This window comes from Oncorhynchus kisutch, linkage group LG10, assembly GCF_002021735.2.
Source record: "Oncorhynchus kisutch isolate 150728-3 linkage group LG10, Okis_V2, whole genome shotgun sequence".
Classification (NCBI taxonomy): domain Eukaryota; kingdom Metazoa; phylum Chordata; class Actinopteri; order Salmoniformes; family Salmonidae; genus Oncorhynchus; species Oncorhynchus kisutch.
The window spans coordinates 66,566,941-66,580,092 of record NC_034183.2 but is presented as its reverse complement, the minus strand read 5'-3'; the positions used below and the strand labels follow the sequence as shown (position 1 = coordinate 66,580,092).

General features: G+C 44.2%; 1 protein-coding gene across 1 annotated transcript; it reads right to left on the bottom strand.

The window, feature by feature from the left end:
• Positions 1-112: 112 nt before the first annotated feature.
• On the bottom strand, positions 113-11,350 carry LOC109883045 (band 3 anion exchange protein). The gene is made up of 20 exons (XM_031834836.1): positions 11,174-11,350; positions 7,795-7,881; positions 7,596-7,651; positions 6,927-7,030; positions 6,766-6,812; positions 6,495-6,660; positions 6,089-6,297; positions 5,892-5,934; positions 5,343-5,527; positions 4,979-5,186; positions 4,540-4,743; positions 4,258-4,406; positions 3,854-4,048; positions 3,419-3,664; positions 3,157-3,246; positions 2,847-3,013; positions 2,524-2,765; positions 2,201-2,370; positions 1,553-1,726; positions 113-1,070 (listed from the first exon to the last, which is right to left on the bottom strand). The coding sequence occupies exons 2-20, from the start codon at positions 7,819-7,821 to the stop codon at positions 1,002-1,004; spliced, it is 2,751 nt and encodes a 916-aa protein (XP_031690696.1). The 5' UTR covers positions 7,822-7,881; positions 11,174-11,350; the 3' UTR covers positions 113-1,001.
• Positions 11,351-13,152: the final 1,802 nt, after the last annotated feature.

The window sequence follows — 13,152 nt, the reverse complement described above, 5'->3', positions numbered from 1 at the left end:
CAATGAGCGCACAGCGTCGTTAAACCGCGTTGGAGTGGAGCTCCTGTGGACCAGCACTGTCAGCCTTCCTACCATTGATGAATAAAGTGATGGAATGTCTCAAATTAAGAAATTAAAGGGTTTCAAATGTCTTTAATTGGTTGGGTGAAAATCAAAACAGCAGTTGTACAGTGATTCAAACACACATCAACATACAATAAACCAAATATACAGCTGTCCTTTTACACCTGCCTATAGTCAGATCTTATTGCTGTGATTCATTTGTCATATTTACACATTTCTCTCCCACATCATCATTATATTGTTACAATTCATTCAGTGATTAATACATTTTCCTGTATGTATCCCTCTCACCTTTGCAATCACGAAAGCATTACATCCTGAAGTAAATATGTATTTAGGTATAAGAACTGAACGAGTGACACCACTGGACACCCAAAAATAGAACTAAGATGATCTGAACTCCATACTCACACGTTAGCTTGCAACTAAACAAAAAAGCAAGAACAAAAGGTGATCTACATAAGACTTTCATTCAATAAGCTCACAATGAAGCATAAAACCAAACTGTAACAAAGGAGAGTAATGTAACTAGGGTATAAAATAGGCTACAGAACCAAGGCTAAAATAACAGTCCCATAGAAAAGCATTTTTGTGTGATTTATAATATTGCATTTATCTGCCTAATACTGATGGGATTATATTTTTGGCATTATTTGGGTATTTGAGAGACAAATGTTAATTGTCATATTAATAGTGTAGAATATTAGGCAACCTGTCATTAAAAAGGTTTGAATGCTTACCCGAGACCTTCATTTTAGCTTGGCACACAAACATACCCAATTGCAATGACGTTTAAGGACAGTTGGCTAAAAATACATTTTCCTAAAGAATATTTCTGATGACACATACTAATAAATGTGTTAGACACTATTAAAGCATTGTTTGAGTTCACTGGATCCTCGCAGCGAGTTGAGAAGTGAAAGGTCGTGTCCAGGTGTTCATGGCAACGGGGACATATCCTCTCCTGGCTCCTCTTCGAACTTCACCTTGCCGTCAGAGGCATCCAGCTGCAACAGGTCACACAGTCTCATTAGAGAAACACACACAGTTTAGTTGAGTCACACTGATTTAGGAGAGGCAGAATTTATTCTAAACCTCCTGAAATCATTTGAAAGATAGCATTTCCAATAGAAATGAAACTGAACCCAATATGTAGAAAATGAATAGCGACACTGACATTCTATTGATCAACAGCTGAATGGGTATTTTGAAAATGTTCTCTGCAGATTCCATTAGGTCCATATTGTTCTCATGTGTATGTGATTTAGCTAACTCTTCTGACCACTTATCGGGAGGACAACATAAGGTACTGACCTGGGACCAGGCTCCTACCCAAAACATATACATGTGTATGTGATTTAGCTAAATCTTCTGACCACTCATCGGCATGACAACATAAGGTACTGACCTGGGACCAGGCTCCTACCCAAAGCATATACATGTGTTGTGATTGTAGTTAACCACAGTAAAACATTTGTGTGCCACTTACACATTTCATTTCCTTGTCAGTGAAGAGTGTTCCAGTGATGGCCATGCGCAGGGGGATGGTGAGGATGAGGACAAAGGGCAGAGCCAGGGAGAAGGCACTCATCTTCACCATCCAGAGAGCTCCCAAACACACCATCTGGATCAGAGTGAACAAGTGCATCTTCATAGTAGTTACCTGCATTAAGGAGATGAGAGAAGGAGGGTTAAAGACAGGGGCAACACATTGGATATATACTTATGTTTACCAGGGGCACAACTTTCACTGGGGACGGGCACATTCTGAAATAGCATTTTTGTCCCCCCCCAGTTTTATCTTTGGAATGTGATACAAAACGAGGCAATGGTGTGCTTTAGGACCATGAGGACGCCTCCGGGTGGTCGGGTAGGCTGTTTGGAGTGTTCATCCGATTGTATAAAAATTAAATACAAAATTACGTCACTTCTAAAACCAAAGTTGCGCTCCTGATATTTACTATGGTGTAAAACTTGTAAGTGCAAAGGAAATGTATGCTTTTTCAGATAATGACGTTGTGATTGCCACAGTGTGTTATTGTGTAGGAATTGTCTGGTATGTTTCATAAATTAAATAATGATATAAAATGATGAAACAGAAAGGAGGACAATTGAGGGGTGGAGAGAGGCAGCATACCCTTTGTGCGTAGGCGTCAGCAGGATAGTATTTCCTGGGTACAATAAGCAGAAGCATTCGGTCCCACATCTGGATCCCACTGAGTGAGGTTATACCCATGTAGAGGAAGATTCCAAACAGAGCCGTCATGGGAATCATCTTCAGGATAGGCTCCAAGAGAATAGAGACACCTGGGAATTGCAGGAACAACAAACATTTCTCATACATTTTTAGGAGCTCAACACTGACTGTGCTGAACTTTTCTTTAGACACCCAGTGTTCTGTCTGTTCGTCGGGATCGACTGCATCAGCTAAATCTCAGTAGCCTATATGGTAGCACTTACCGACCATGGCGGCCACAAGCATGCCGCTGATCCTTTGCTCCAGCACCTTCTCGATCTCAGGCTTGGGTCCCTTGCTCATGACAGTGAGGGCGTTGGCATGGGTGACAGAACGCACGGTGGCGGCACTCAGCCAGGGCACCCCAAACAGGGAGGCGATGCCACCCATGGTGACCAGGATGAGCAGGTCCAGATGGAAACCAGAGCCCTTCACCATCTTCCTCTCTGGTTTGCTCACAATCAGCCTAGAAAGGTCAGAGGTCAAACAATGAGAGGAGGCTTGGCGGTTGTGGAGGGACTATGGACATGAAGATGATTTTACTAACGTAGTGATCTGGGACTCGAGGAAGATGAGGATGAAGACCAGCAGGGCTGGCACGCAACACGCCCCCATCATCCAGGCGGGGAAAGGCTTCTTCTCTCCCAAGGGGTTGATGAACCAGCCTCTGGCATTGGGGTTGGACACCATAAGACCCTTGGGCACCACAAGTTTCTGCCAGGGGACACACAAAATACATTTGCTGTATTTAATCTATTACTAGACATCCCTTTTTACATGAAACAGTTTAAGGAGTAATGTGTTATACACCGAGATCACCTTTTAGTCAAGGCAACACAAACCTATAAATCACTAACCTGAGTGTAGGCATCCTCAATGGTGATATCCACAGCGATCATGAAGAAAATGGCGATGGGAACACCAAAATCTCCAATCATCCGACGAATCTGGTGATAGGGAAAACATATGAAGTGAAGGCTATCACACACAGAACACAGAGGGGGCTCTCCAGCACTAAAAGACCCTATCCTGATTCATCTCTCTTCAATACTGTCCGGCAGTCGCTTTGCTCACAGACATACAGTAGTCATCACTGTTGAAAACAGCTGTAGCTCTTACCGGTCCAGGGAGGAAGTGGCCATTTTTGAACTGACGGAGGAAGTATGCGATGAAGAAACACCCGAACATAAGACACATGGAAAGCAGAGCGGTGTTGGGGTAGGCCCTCTCATGTATGACCTCGTGCACTGTCTTGTTGCCATCATCATGATACTCTATGCGCTCCTTGACCACCGGGTGGAAAGGGTTGTCCAGGCTGTCGTTCAAGTGCTCATAGTTCAGAACCAGAGGGTGAGCTTTGAAGATCTGAATAACGAGAAGAAAAGTAGGTATGTAGATGAATTAGCAGCGGAGGACAGGAGGGTGTGAAAGAAAGGAGAAAGACAGGTTTTATTTTTGTATTTACAGTTGAGGTATAAAAAAGTGCTTAGGATAGTGGATGGATGTAAATGTTGGGATGGGTGTGAGGAGATGAGGTGGAGTGATGTGTGGTACCTTGCCGAGCTTGCTGAAGGTCTCGTAGATGAAGATGAGGGAGATGAGGATGGAGAAGATCTCCTGCGTGAAGCGGGAGATGAATTTGACCAGGAAGCTGCCCTCCACAGCCACGATAACCACCACGATGATCACCAGCCACAGGCCTACCCAGATACGGCCCACAATGTACTCAATCTCCTGGGACTTGCAGAACTAGACAATGGGATTTATAAAAATAAGTTGTTCATGTTAATGATGTACTTGTAACTTTGAAATTCATAGTTATCATAATAGCCAAAGCAAATCATGTCTAATATGATTGACATCCTGAGGACATGAAGCAGTGATGGCTCAGCATACTGTCATCAGGGGTCAGAGCTAGGGCTCACTGAGCTGTTATGTGAAAGTGCTATGATACATACCGCAAAGAAGGCCTCCTCAAACACCAGCAGTGGCCCAGAGAAGCCAATGACCAGTGTAGGCTGGGCTGCGATGAAGGCGAAGATGATGCCCTGGACGCAGGTGGAGATCATCAGCTCAGACACGCCCATCATGTGCTCCGTCTTATCGGCTGGAGGTCAGGGGGATGAAGGTCATGATTATAACCACTGTTATGTAGGCCTACCCACAAATCCCATATAGAGTCAGCAGTGCTCCTGTCCTCTATGACACTAGGTGGGTCCCTCCTTCAGACATGAACTCACCCAGCAGGCCTCCGAAGGTGATGGCAGGGGACAGGGCAGCGAAGTAGATGAAGATGACAGCAGCCAGGACCTGGGGGTCGAGGGCGTCTGTGAAGTCACTGATGTAATGGCGGTACCGCCGCTTCATGTCCTTTATCATCCCGCCGAAGGGAATGCCTGTCCGGGCCAGCGGGTCTTCTCTTGGCTCCTCATCGGCCTCATCAGCTGGATACAAAAACAAAACAAATAATGACTCAAAATGAGCACAGACAGAGCAAGTGTTTTGGATGGGTTTAGACTAGAATCTCCAGAATCTCTGCACGTCAATTTTATTTGGAAAATCATATTAGAAGGAAATGTAGGCCAAACGTAAACAATCCCTAATTTGGAAATTAGGTTTAGATTAGTTGTAACTACAGGGTTAGTCTGTGTAACTACAAGGTTAGTCCGTGTGACTGACCTTTGGCCCCGCCACCAAATATGATTCGGCTGTCAGAGGGGCGGAGTCTGTCCTTCAGTATTTTCTTCTGGAAGTCAATGATTGGCTGGAGCATGCCCTCGTCCTGGATCTCAGTGGGCGGGATGACGATGCTGCAGTCCATAAAATCAGCGATGGCATTGGTCAATTCCTTGTTAGTCTGGGCTAGGTAAGCCTCCAGACTAAAGACCTGTAGGACCGGAGACATGGGGAGAGCATGGTTAGCTATTGTAAAACTGAAAAGATTCATCTAAATACTATGAAGCATCTCCTCATTCTTCCCCTCCCCCCTTGCGCTCCTTGGCCTTAAAAAGTCTCATCCCTCTTTCCACTCCTATTTTCTCACCCAATCAGCCATAAGGGCAGCCATGGCACGGCCACTCTCATGGTAATCCACTCCTCCCTGGCTGGGGCCCACCAGCACAAAGACGAAGCGCACCGGCACAGGGGCCTCCAGGGCCCCCTCTATCACCACAGAGTCCCCCAGCCTGACGAAGGCCACGGCAGGCTTCTCCAGGGAGTCCATCACCCCTGGAACAAACACACACATAGAGTTTAGATTACAGTCTCCATATTCTTTAGAATAAATGGTTGAATAGGTTAATCAGGCAGAGTATCCAGTTGGGCTCCCGAGTGGCACAGCGGTTTAAGGCACAGCATCTCAGTACTAGAGGCGTCACTACAGACACCCTGGTTCGATTTCAGGAGGTATCACAACAGGCCGTGATTGGGAGTCCCATAGGGTGGCGCACAATTGGCCCAGCGTCGTCCGGGTTTGCCCGGTGTAGGCCGCCATTGTAAATAAGAATTTGTTCTTAACTGACTTGCCTAGTTAAATAAAATAAATGTAAAAAGTTGGTGGTGAGTTGTATTTCACTTTTCACACACGACTTACCTGAGAGGACAATGGAGGCTTCCACACTATCAGTTGTATCTCTCTGAAAAGCGAAGGGAGAAAGGTCAGTTAGTGAGATATCGGGAGAGAAAGATAGATTTATCAAAGAAAGAGGAAGAGAGGTTGAATGAAGTCATGAAGTGCTGGAATGATATTTAGATTTAGCGGTGGGATTTAGATCCTAAGCCTAGTGTTACCTGCTTGGTGACAGAGAAGGTCTGCATCTCGATGTCTCCTCCCAGGGGTTGAGCTACAGCTCCCTCAGACTGACTGCGTCTCTGCAGTAGAGCCCTCAGCAGGCCATCTCTATCAGTGGCACGGATCTCACCCTTGCTCCGCAATTCATCCACCACCTTCTCAGCCACAGCAGACAGACTGCTGGCTTGCAGGTCCAGAATGATCGCACCTGAACACACAGACAGAGTTTTGGGATAGGTCAAACATGGCCTGTAGCTGCCTGCCATCTATTTTTGGAAATACAGTTTCATGTGGTGGCTCTGAGAAAAGATTCAATTGCTAATAACCTCGTGAAATTATCCAGATTACGTCAAGAAATTATTTTAGATTGAGTGATAAACACTGTGCATTTGTTCAGATAGTCACCTGTGCTCATGATCTTGCGAAGCTGGATCAGACTCTTGAAGGTGAGGTAGGAGACGTGGGAGGGGCCCCACTTGCCCGTTGCTGGGTTCAAATTCTCCTCATAGCCCACCCAGCGGCCAGTCTCCTGCCAGCTGTTCCCCATGAGCTCATTCAGCTCTACATAGGCCTGAGACACACACACACAACATCATGCTCAGGTTCAAAATGGAAACTTCCTTGTCAATATACTAGGTACCCGTTTATTTCAAGCTATACCCCAAATGGGGCTTACCTGAGCATCCCCTCTGGTGTTGGCGTTGGTGTTCAGGTTCAGATAGGCTGAAATACAGAGAGGTAGTGTTCAGTCCTAGCACTCCATTGGAGGTGTACTTGTGTAGGAGAGACATACAGAGGGGAGTAGAGAGAATGTGTTGATGGGCATTTAGTGCTCACCCTCTGGGTCGGTGTGAACGACGATGCTCTGGATGGCCTGGTTGCTGTCCTCTTCCTGCCTGCTCTGCTCCAGGTCATAGTTGCCACTGTGGCCCGGTGGGGTCCTGGGGAGTAAGGGGTAGGGGGGTGAACCCGGTTAGTGAGGGGGGGGGGGGGGCACGAGACGCAGGTGTGCTGCTCCTCAACACCTGTCCATGTCTCACCAGATCTTACAGACAACAGGCCAGGTTGTGCTCCTATCTTTCATGAAGTACCTGCAGCTCCTGGTGTTTGGTGTTCTGGCCAAAAGGGACAGCAAAAGCCTGCATGACGTCTGTATATTCTGTAGGCTCAGAATCATTCGCTGGTTGTGTTACCAGAGATTGGTGACTTCAGTGAGAGACTTGGGCAAGCTCTGCAATATCAGTGCTGCCTTCTCAGATAAGGACGTCATGCTAGCTTAGACCATTGGGGGGTGGTATTGTATAATCATGTACAGTAGGCCTACTTCTGATCACTCTCACTGACAATCTAGACAACCACTTGAAGTAGCTGCATTCACAACATCTTGTTTTAGATCCCTTCACCCATTCATTTAATTCCTTCTAATATTGTTCAGGTTGGACTTCTTGTATGAGGAAATGCTAATTAGACTTAAAAAATGAACTTTTAAGAGGGGAGAGCACTCACGGTCTGATCGGAGATGGGAAAGCAGAGTCACTCTCCTCCTCATAGGACATGACATCCTGGATGGAATCAGAGAGGGGGGGTGGGTGGGGGGGGACAAAGTAAAAGATGTAAATGAAATGTTACAAATACTTTGAATTGACAATTCATATTTCCCCATCCCATTTACTGCATTATTGCAATAACAATGTGTTTTATCCACCTCTCCAAAAGACAGGTCGTTCTCCATTGGAGTGTGTCAGTGCTTGCTTCGTCTGTCCTTAAACTTTCAGCAACGTTTGTGCATAACCTGTAATGTGAATGCACATTGACATAAATGAATAAACACAAACACACTAGAATTAGACACATGAAATACAGACATGCATTTGACCTTTATTTTACCATTGAAATGAATAATCTCTTACAAGAGAGACCTGGCCAAAAATGCAAAACACTACAGTTTAAAAAGATAAATGTACACATTGAGCAACATGGTTTAGGGAAGTGTTGTGCAACTAAGGGTCAAAACACTGACAGCCCCTCACTTCATTTTATATCATAGTGTTGAACCCTTGCTTTAAACACATTTAAATGTAGGAGCTCTTGTAAATTACAGGACTTCTTGAAGCTTGTTCCAAATGGAAGGGGCAGAGAACCCTCCCCGGATTTTGTGTTAAATGCTCTAGAACAAAGCTTTCTTAATGTCCAACCAGCTTTCTCTACCCTTAACTTTGTTCTGAACACCTCCAAAACAAAGGTAATATGGGTTGGTAAGAAGAATGCCCCTCTTCCCAAGGGTGTGATTACTACCTCTGAGGGTTTAGATCTTGAGGTATTCACCTCATAGAAGTACTTAGGAGTATGGCTAGACAGTGCACTGTCCTTCTTTCAGCACATATCAAAGCTGCAGGCTAAAGTTAAATCTAGACTTGGTTTCCTCTATCGTAATCGCTCCTCTTTCACCCCAGCTGCCATACTAACCCTGATTCAGATGACCATCCTACCCATTCTAGATTACAGAGACATCATTTATAGATTGTCAGGTCAGGGTGCTCTCAAGAGGCTAGATGTTCTTTACCATTCGGCCATCAGATTTGCCACCAATGCTCCTTATAGGACACATCACTGCACTCTATACTCCTCTGTAAACTGGTCATCCCTGTATACCCGTCGCAAGACCCACTGGTTGATGCTTATTTATAAAACCCTCTTAGGCCTCACTCCCCCCCTATCTGAGATATTTTGTGCTGCTACCATGTTGTGTTGCTACCATGTTGTTGTCATGTTATGTTGCTACCATGCTGTGTTGTCATGTTTTGCTGCCTTCTTATGTTGTTGTCTTAGGTCTCTCTTGTTGTGATGTGTGTTTTGTCCTATATTTATATTGTATTTTTTATAAAACATTTATTATCCCAGGCCCCTTCCCCGAAGGAGGCTATTTGCCTTTTGGTAGGCCGTCATTGTAAATAAGAATTTGTTCTTAGTGACTTGCCTAGTTAAATAAAGGTAAAATAAAACAAATATTTAAAAAACAATGAACCTTTTTCCTCTAGCTCTGTACGGGCCTAAGGCACAGTCAACAATGCACATGTGAGCGCAGGCGATAGTTGTCATTTTTCTGCTTGACAATGTAGGTACACAGGTGAAAAGGAAGCTGTCTCAGTATGGCCTTATAAATATAAACATACCAATGATGTAGTCTCCGAAGAGCTAAGGAATGCCAGCCCGCTCTCATATAGAGGGGGGATATTAGGGGATTCCCTCTAATGTCACAATCAATGTTTCAACAGTGATATCGAATAAGACCTTGCTCTAGTCTAGACCTCTCAGCTCTATCTTGACTATTTTGGGGGAAGGGGAGGGGTTTATGGGAATACCTGAGACTCAACTGCCCCTGCATCAGTTCTATAACTGGGGTAATCTGGGTTAAACTCCAACTGCGGTAATCTGGGGTAAACTCTAATTGGGGTAATCTGGGGTAAACTCTGACTGGGTTAATCTGGGGTAAACTCTGACTGGGTTAATCTGGGGTAAACTCTGACTGGGTTAATCTGGGGTAACCTCTAATTGGGTTAATGTGGGGTAAACTCTGACTGGGTTAATCTGGGGTAAATTCTAACTGGGATAATCTGGGGTAAACTCTGACTGGGTTAATCTGGGGTAAACTCTGACTGGGTTAATCTGGGGTAACCTCTAATTGGGTTACTCTGGGGTAAACTCTAATTGGGGTAAACTGGGGTAAACTCTGACTGGGCTAATCTGGGGTAAACTTTATCTGGGTTAATCTGGTGTCAACTCTAAATGGACTGTTTTTGTCATGTTTTCATGGGCTACTCATACACACAGTGAACCCAAATTGGTTACAATGTGTCAAAAGCCCAACCAACCGGGCACATGACCCTCTACACAAGTAAGCCTTATAAACACACTTATGACACATTTTGAGGCCCATTTAATCAAGATAGCGCATGTCACAGCCCCTGTCACAGCCCCACCAGCGCATGTCACAGCCCCTGTCACAGACCCACCAGCGCATGTCACAGCCCCTATGAGCTGTGCTCCTAACCATGAGTCAGCCGTTGAGAGAGTGTGGCCCTTGCAGTGGTTTGAGTAGGAGACTCACAGAGTCTTATCTCTGGGTTACGCCTTCCCCAGGCCAGACAGACACCCTAGTGCTCTAGTCATCCATTACAGTAACTTACAATATTACAACTCATACTGTAACAACTATTTTGTACAGTAACTTGTAATTTAACAGATCTACTCTACTCCAAAAACAGTAAAGATTTTTTTTAAAGGCTGGTGGTAACTCGTGGTAACTCGTGGTACAATGACAGGCAATACAACTTGTATTGTACAGTGAGAAGTAGAATATTTTAATGTGTATTCATGTAAAATTGTGTCTTAATTTATCTGGTTACACAATGAATATGTAGTGCTCCAAATACACATAAAACAATGCTGATTAGAAATACTATGCAAATGTGTTTAACATTGAAACAACAGAGGCTGATGGACAGATAAGAAGACACTGTTCACTACCGCCATCGTCTCTCAAACCTTGTGACCCTGGACTTTTTAAACCTCCGTCGACCACTAAATTAAGGTGAGCGGGAAAACTTTAAAAAGTAAACTTTCTTCACATATACCATCACTAATTAAACTGATGAAGAGATGTGTGATGTTAGCTGTTATTTGAAACATCACGGGCCACAACCAAACACTACAGACCTTAAATTGTACTATACAACTCCCACATAATGCTGGTTAGATTTTACAGTAATTTTTGTACCAATTTCAAACAAGAAAAAAAGCACCTGGGTCATTGTACGGTTAGTTAGCAACAGACTAATCGAGAGACTTGGGTTGTAGAAAGACAAACTGTCATTCCAAAAATGTATTCTCACTGATAGGCATATATGATACAATTTTAGTATAAACCTCAGATACATGGAAAGTTAGATCAAGTTGTCTGTCGCATGTTTCATTCAAATCCCCACCTTTTCTCATCTGTACTCCACTCAATACCACTGACCACCAAGCCCCCTCAATGACATACCGCAGTAAAGGACCCCCGGCCTGGGAGTCCACACCCTTACCTGCACCAAGGTGATCCAGCCTAGTCTGTGGCAGTAGAAATAGGTTGATCGCCACGATGCTAACGTAAACGCACCCAATGATAGAGTGATCTGGGGCGGATGGAGAGGCAGAGAGAGAGAAAGAGAGAAAATGGAGGGAACACCCATTTGAAAGTACGCCGGGGCAAGAAACGCTGTACTACGTTCAGCACCAAAGGGGATAGAGAGATAAGGCCTGTGTGACAGACAAACAGCCCTATCGATGTGGCCCACCTTGGGCCAGGGATATCCCAACCCTCCTCTCTCCCCTCCGCCCTCTCTGTTTGGAATGATGCCAAGTCAGGACACAGGGTGCCAGAGAGACCAAACCTGTATGGACCAACAGGACCAGCTTCACCCTGCATGGAGGGGAAAGGGGGTATGGAAGGGGGGCACTCTATCAGAACGTGAGCATCTTGACTTCTGACGTCATCTTGTTAACATACTAGGGATTCCCTTCTATGAAGGGAGGGATTCCCCCTCATGATGACCTCGAGTGGGTTTTATTATTAAATTAATATTTTTTTCATTAAGAGCTGCCAAACTTATAAGCAGGCCTCGGTCACACTTCATTTGGATAGTCTGGATTTTCCATCAGTAGATGGTCTACATATGGTCATACTATCAACAATCTGTTAGGGTTAGGTTAAGAATAAGGGTCAGAGTAAGGTTAGGGTTAGAGTTAAGTTTAGGGTTAGAATAACGGTTAAGGTTAGGGTTAGAGCTAGGGTTAGTAGATAGTTAGTTAAAATGTTACTGATAGTCTGTAGATAGTCCGTATAACATCTACAAATGGACTATCCAAATAAAGTGTTACCAGGCCCCCACTGACACATGCCTTACTGTATGACCTACAGTATGACCTTGTTTCTCAAACACAAGAAACTGATGACAGCAACATACGATGAAACAAGTAAATATATCTTGTGTATCCAAATATAGAGAGTGCCTGATGGTGGGGGTCTGTGGGTGACCTGTACTGTACCTCTATGAGACAGGAGCGGGACATCCATCCTGGCTTTTAATGAGATGAACAGAGATTGAAATATTTAACTATATTTCTATTTGCTCTGATTCTACAAAACACACAACATAATGTATCTGTATTTGTATCTAAATACCTGTATGAACAATCTCTCCAGCTTTGCGTGATGAACTTTGTGCACCTCCTGTAAGGGAAATAACAAAATGTTTATACTACTGTAAATGCCGGCCCTTGTAATTGAAAAACCGTATAGCCCGGTAAAATAAAATAAAAATTATTAACTGGCTCAATGCTCGTTGGATCTTTCTTTTTTTTGGGGAGGTAACTTTGAGGAAATCAATAACATCCCCTGTCACCACTCAACAAATGTTGTTACTTTAAACGCAAATGTTATTGATGCACCACCACCATTCTTGCCAGTAGTCAATTAATGCTGAATCAATCTGTGAAAAGCATGAATTGGACATTAGAAATATGACAGTGTGTTCATCCATGCTCATGACAGAGGGGTTACTAGATAAGCAGTGGACCACACCCATGTGTTGACTTTAGAGCAGGGGTACTCAACTCTTACACTATGAGGTCCGGAGCCTGATGGGTTTCTGTTCTACCTGATAATTAATTGCACCCACCTGGTGTCCCAGGTCTAAATCGGTCCCTTATTAGAGGGGAACAATGAAAAAAATGGAGTGGAACTGTCTTCAAGGCTTCAAGTTGAATTTCAGGGCTCTAGATGTTCACTGCACTTAGGCTTTTGCATTCACAATTTTTCCCCATTTACTATAGCGCCTATGCTATTTCCCATTCAATTTATGGCACCTGTCTCAGAGCTAAACGGTATTGTAATGTAGTCATTGTGAACATGTGATCAGCCTTTTATGTTATGTATATGTATATTAAACATTATAAGCAGGAACTGAAGCATTCTGGGAATGATAATAGTGTGTCTTGTTGAGGGAGTATCAAAGTTATTGAA

Excerpts from the sequence above, each read along its gene's own strand:
- LOC109883045 (XM_031834836.1), bottom strand. The coding sequence starts at position 7,821 with ATGGAGAACGACCTGTCTTTTGGAGAG. Across the intron at positions 4,407-4,539 it reads CACCTTCGGAGGCCTGCTGG|CCGATAAGACGGAGCACATG; the intron begins GTGAGTTCATGT and ends CCTGACCTCCAG. Across the intron at positions 2,371-2,523 it reads GCTTGTGGCCGCCATGGTCG|GTGTCTCTATTCTCTTGGAG; the intron begins GTAAGTGCTACC and ends TGCAATTCCCAG.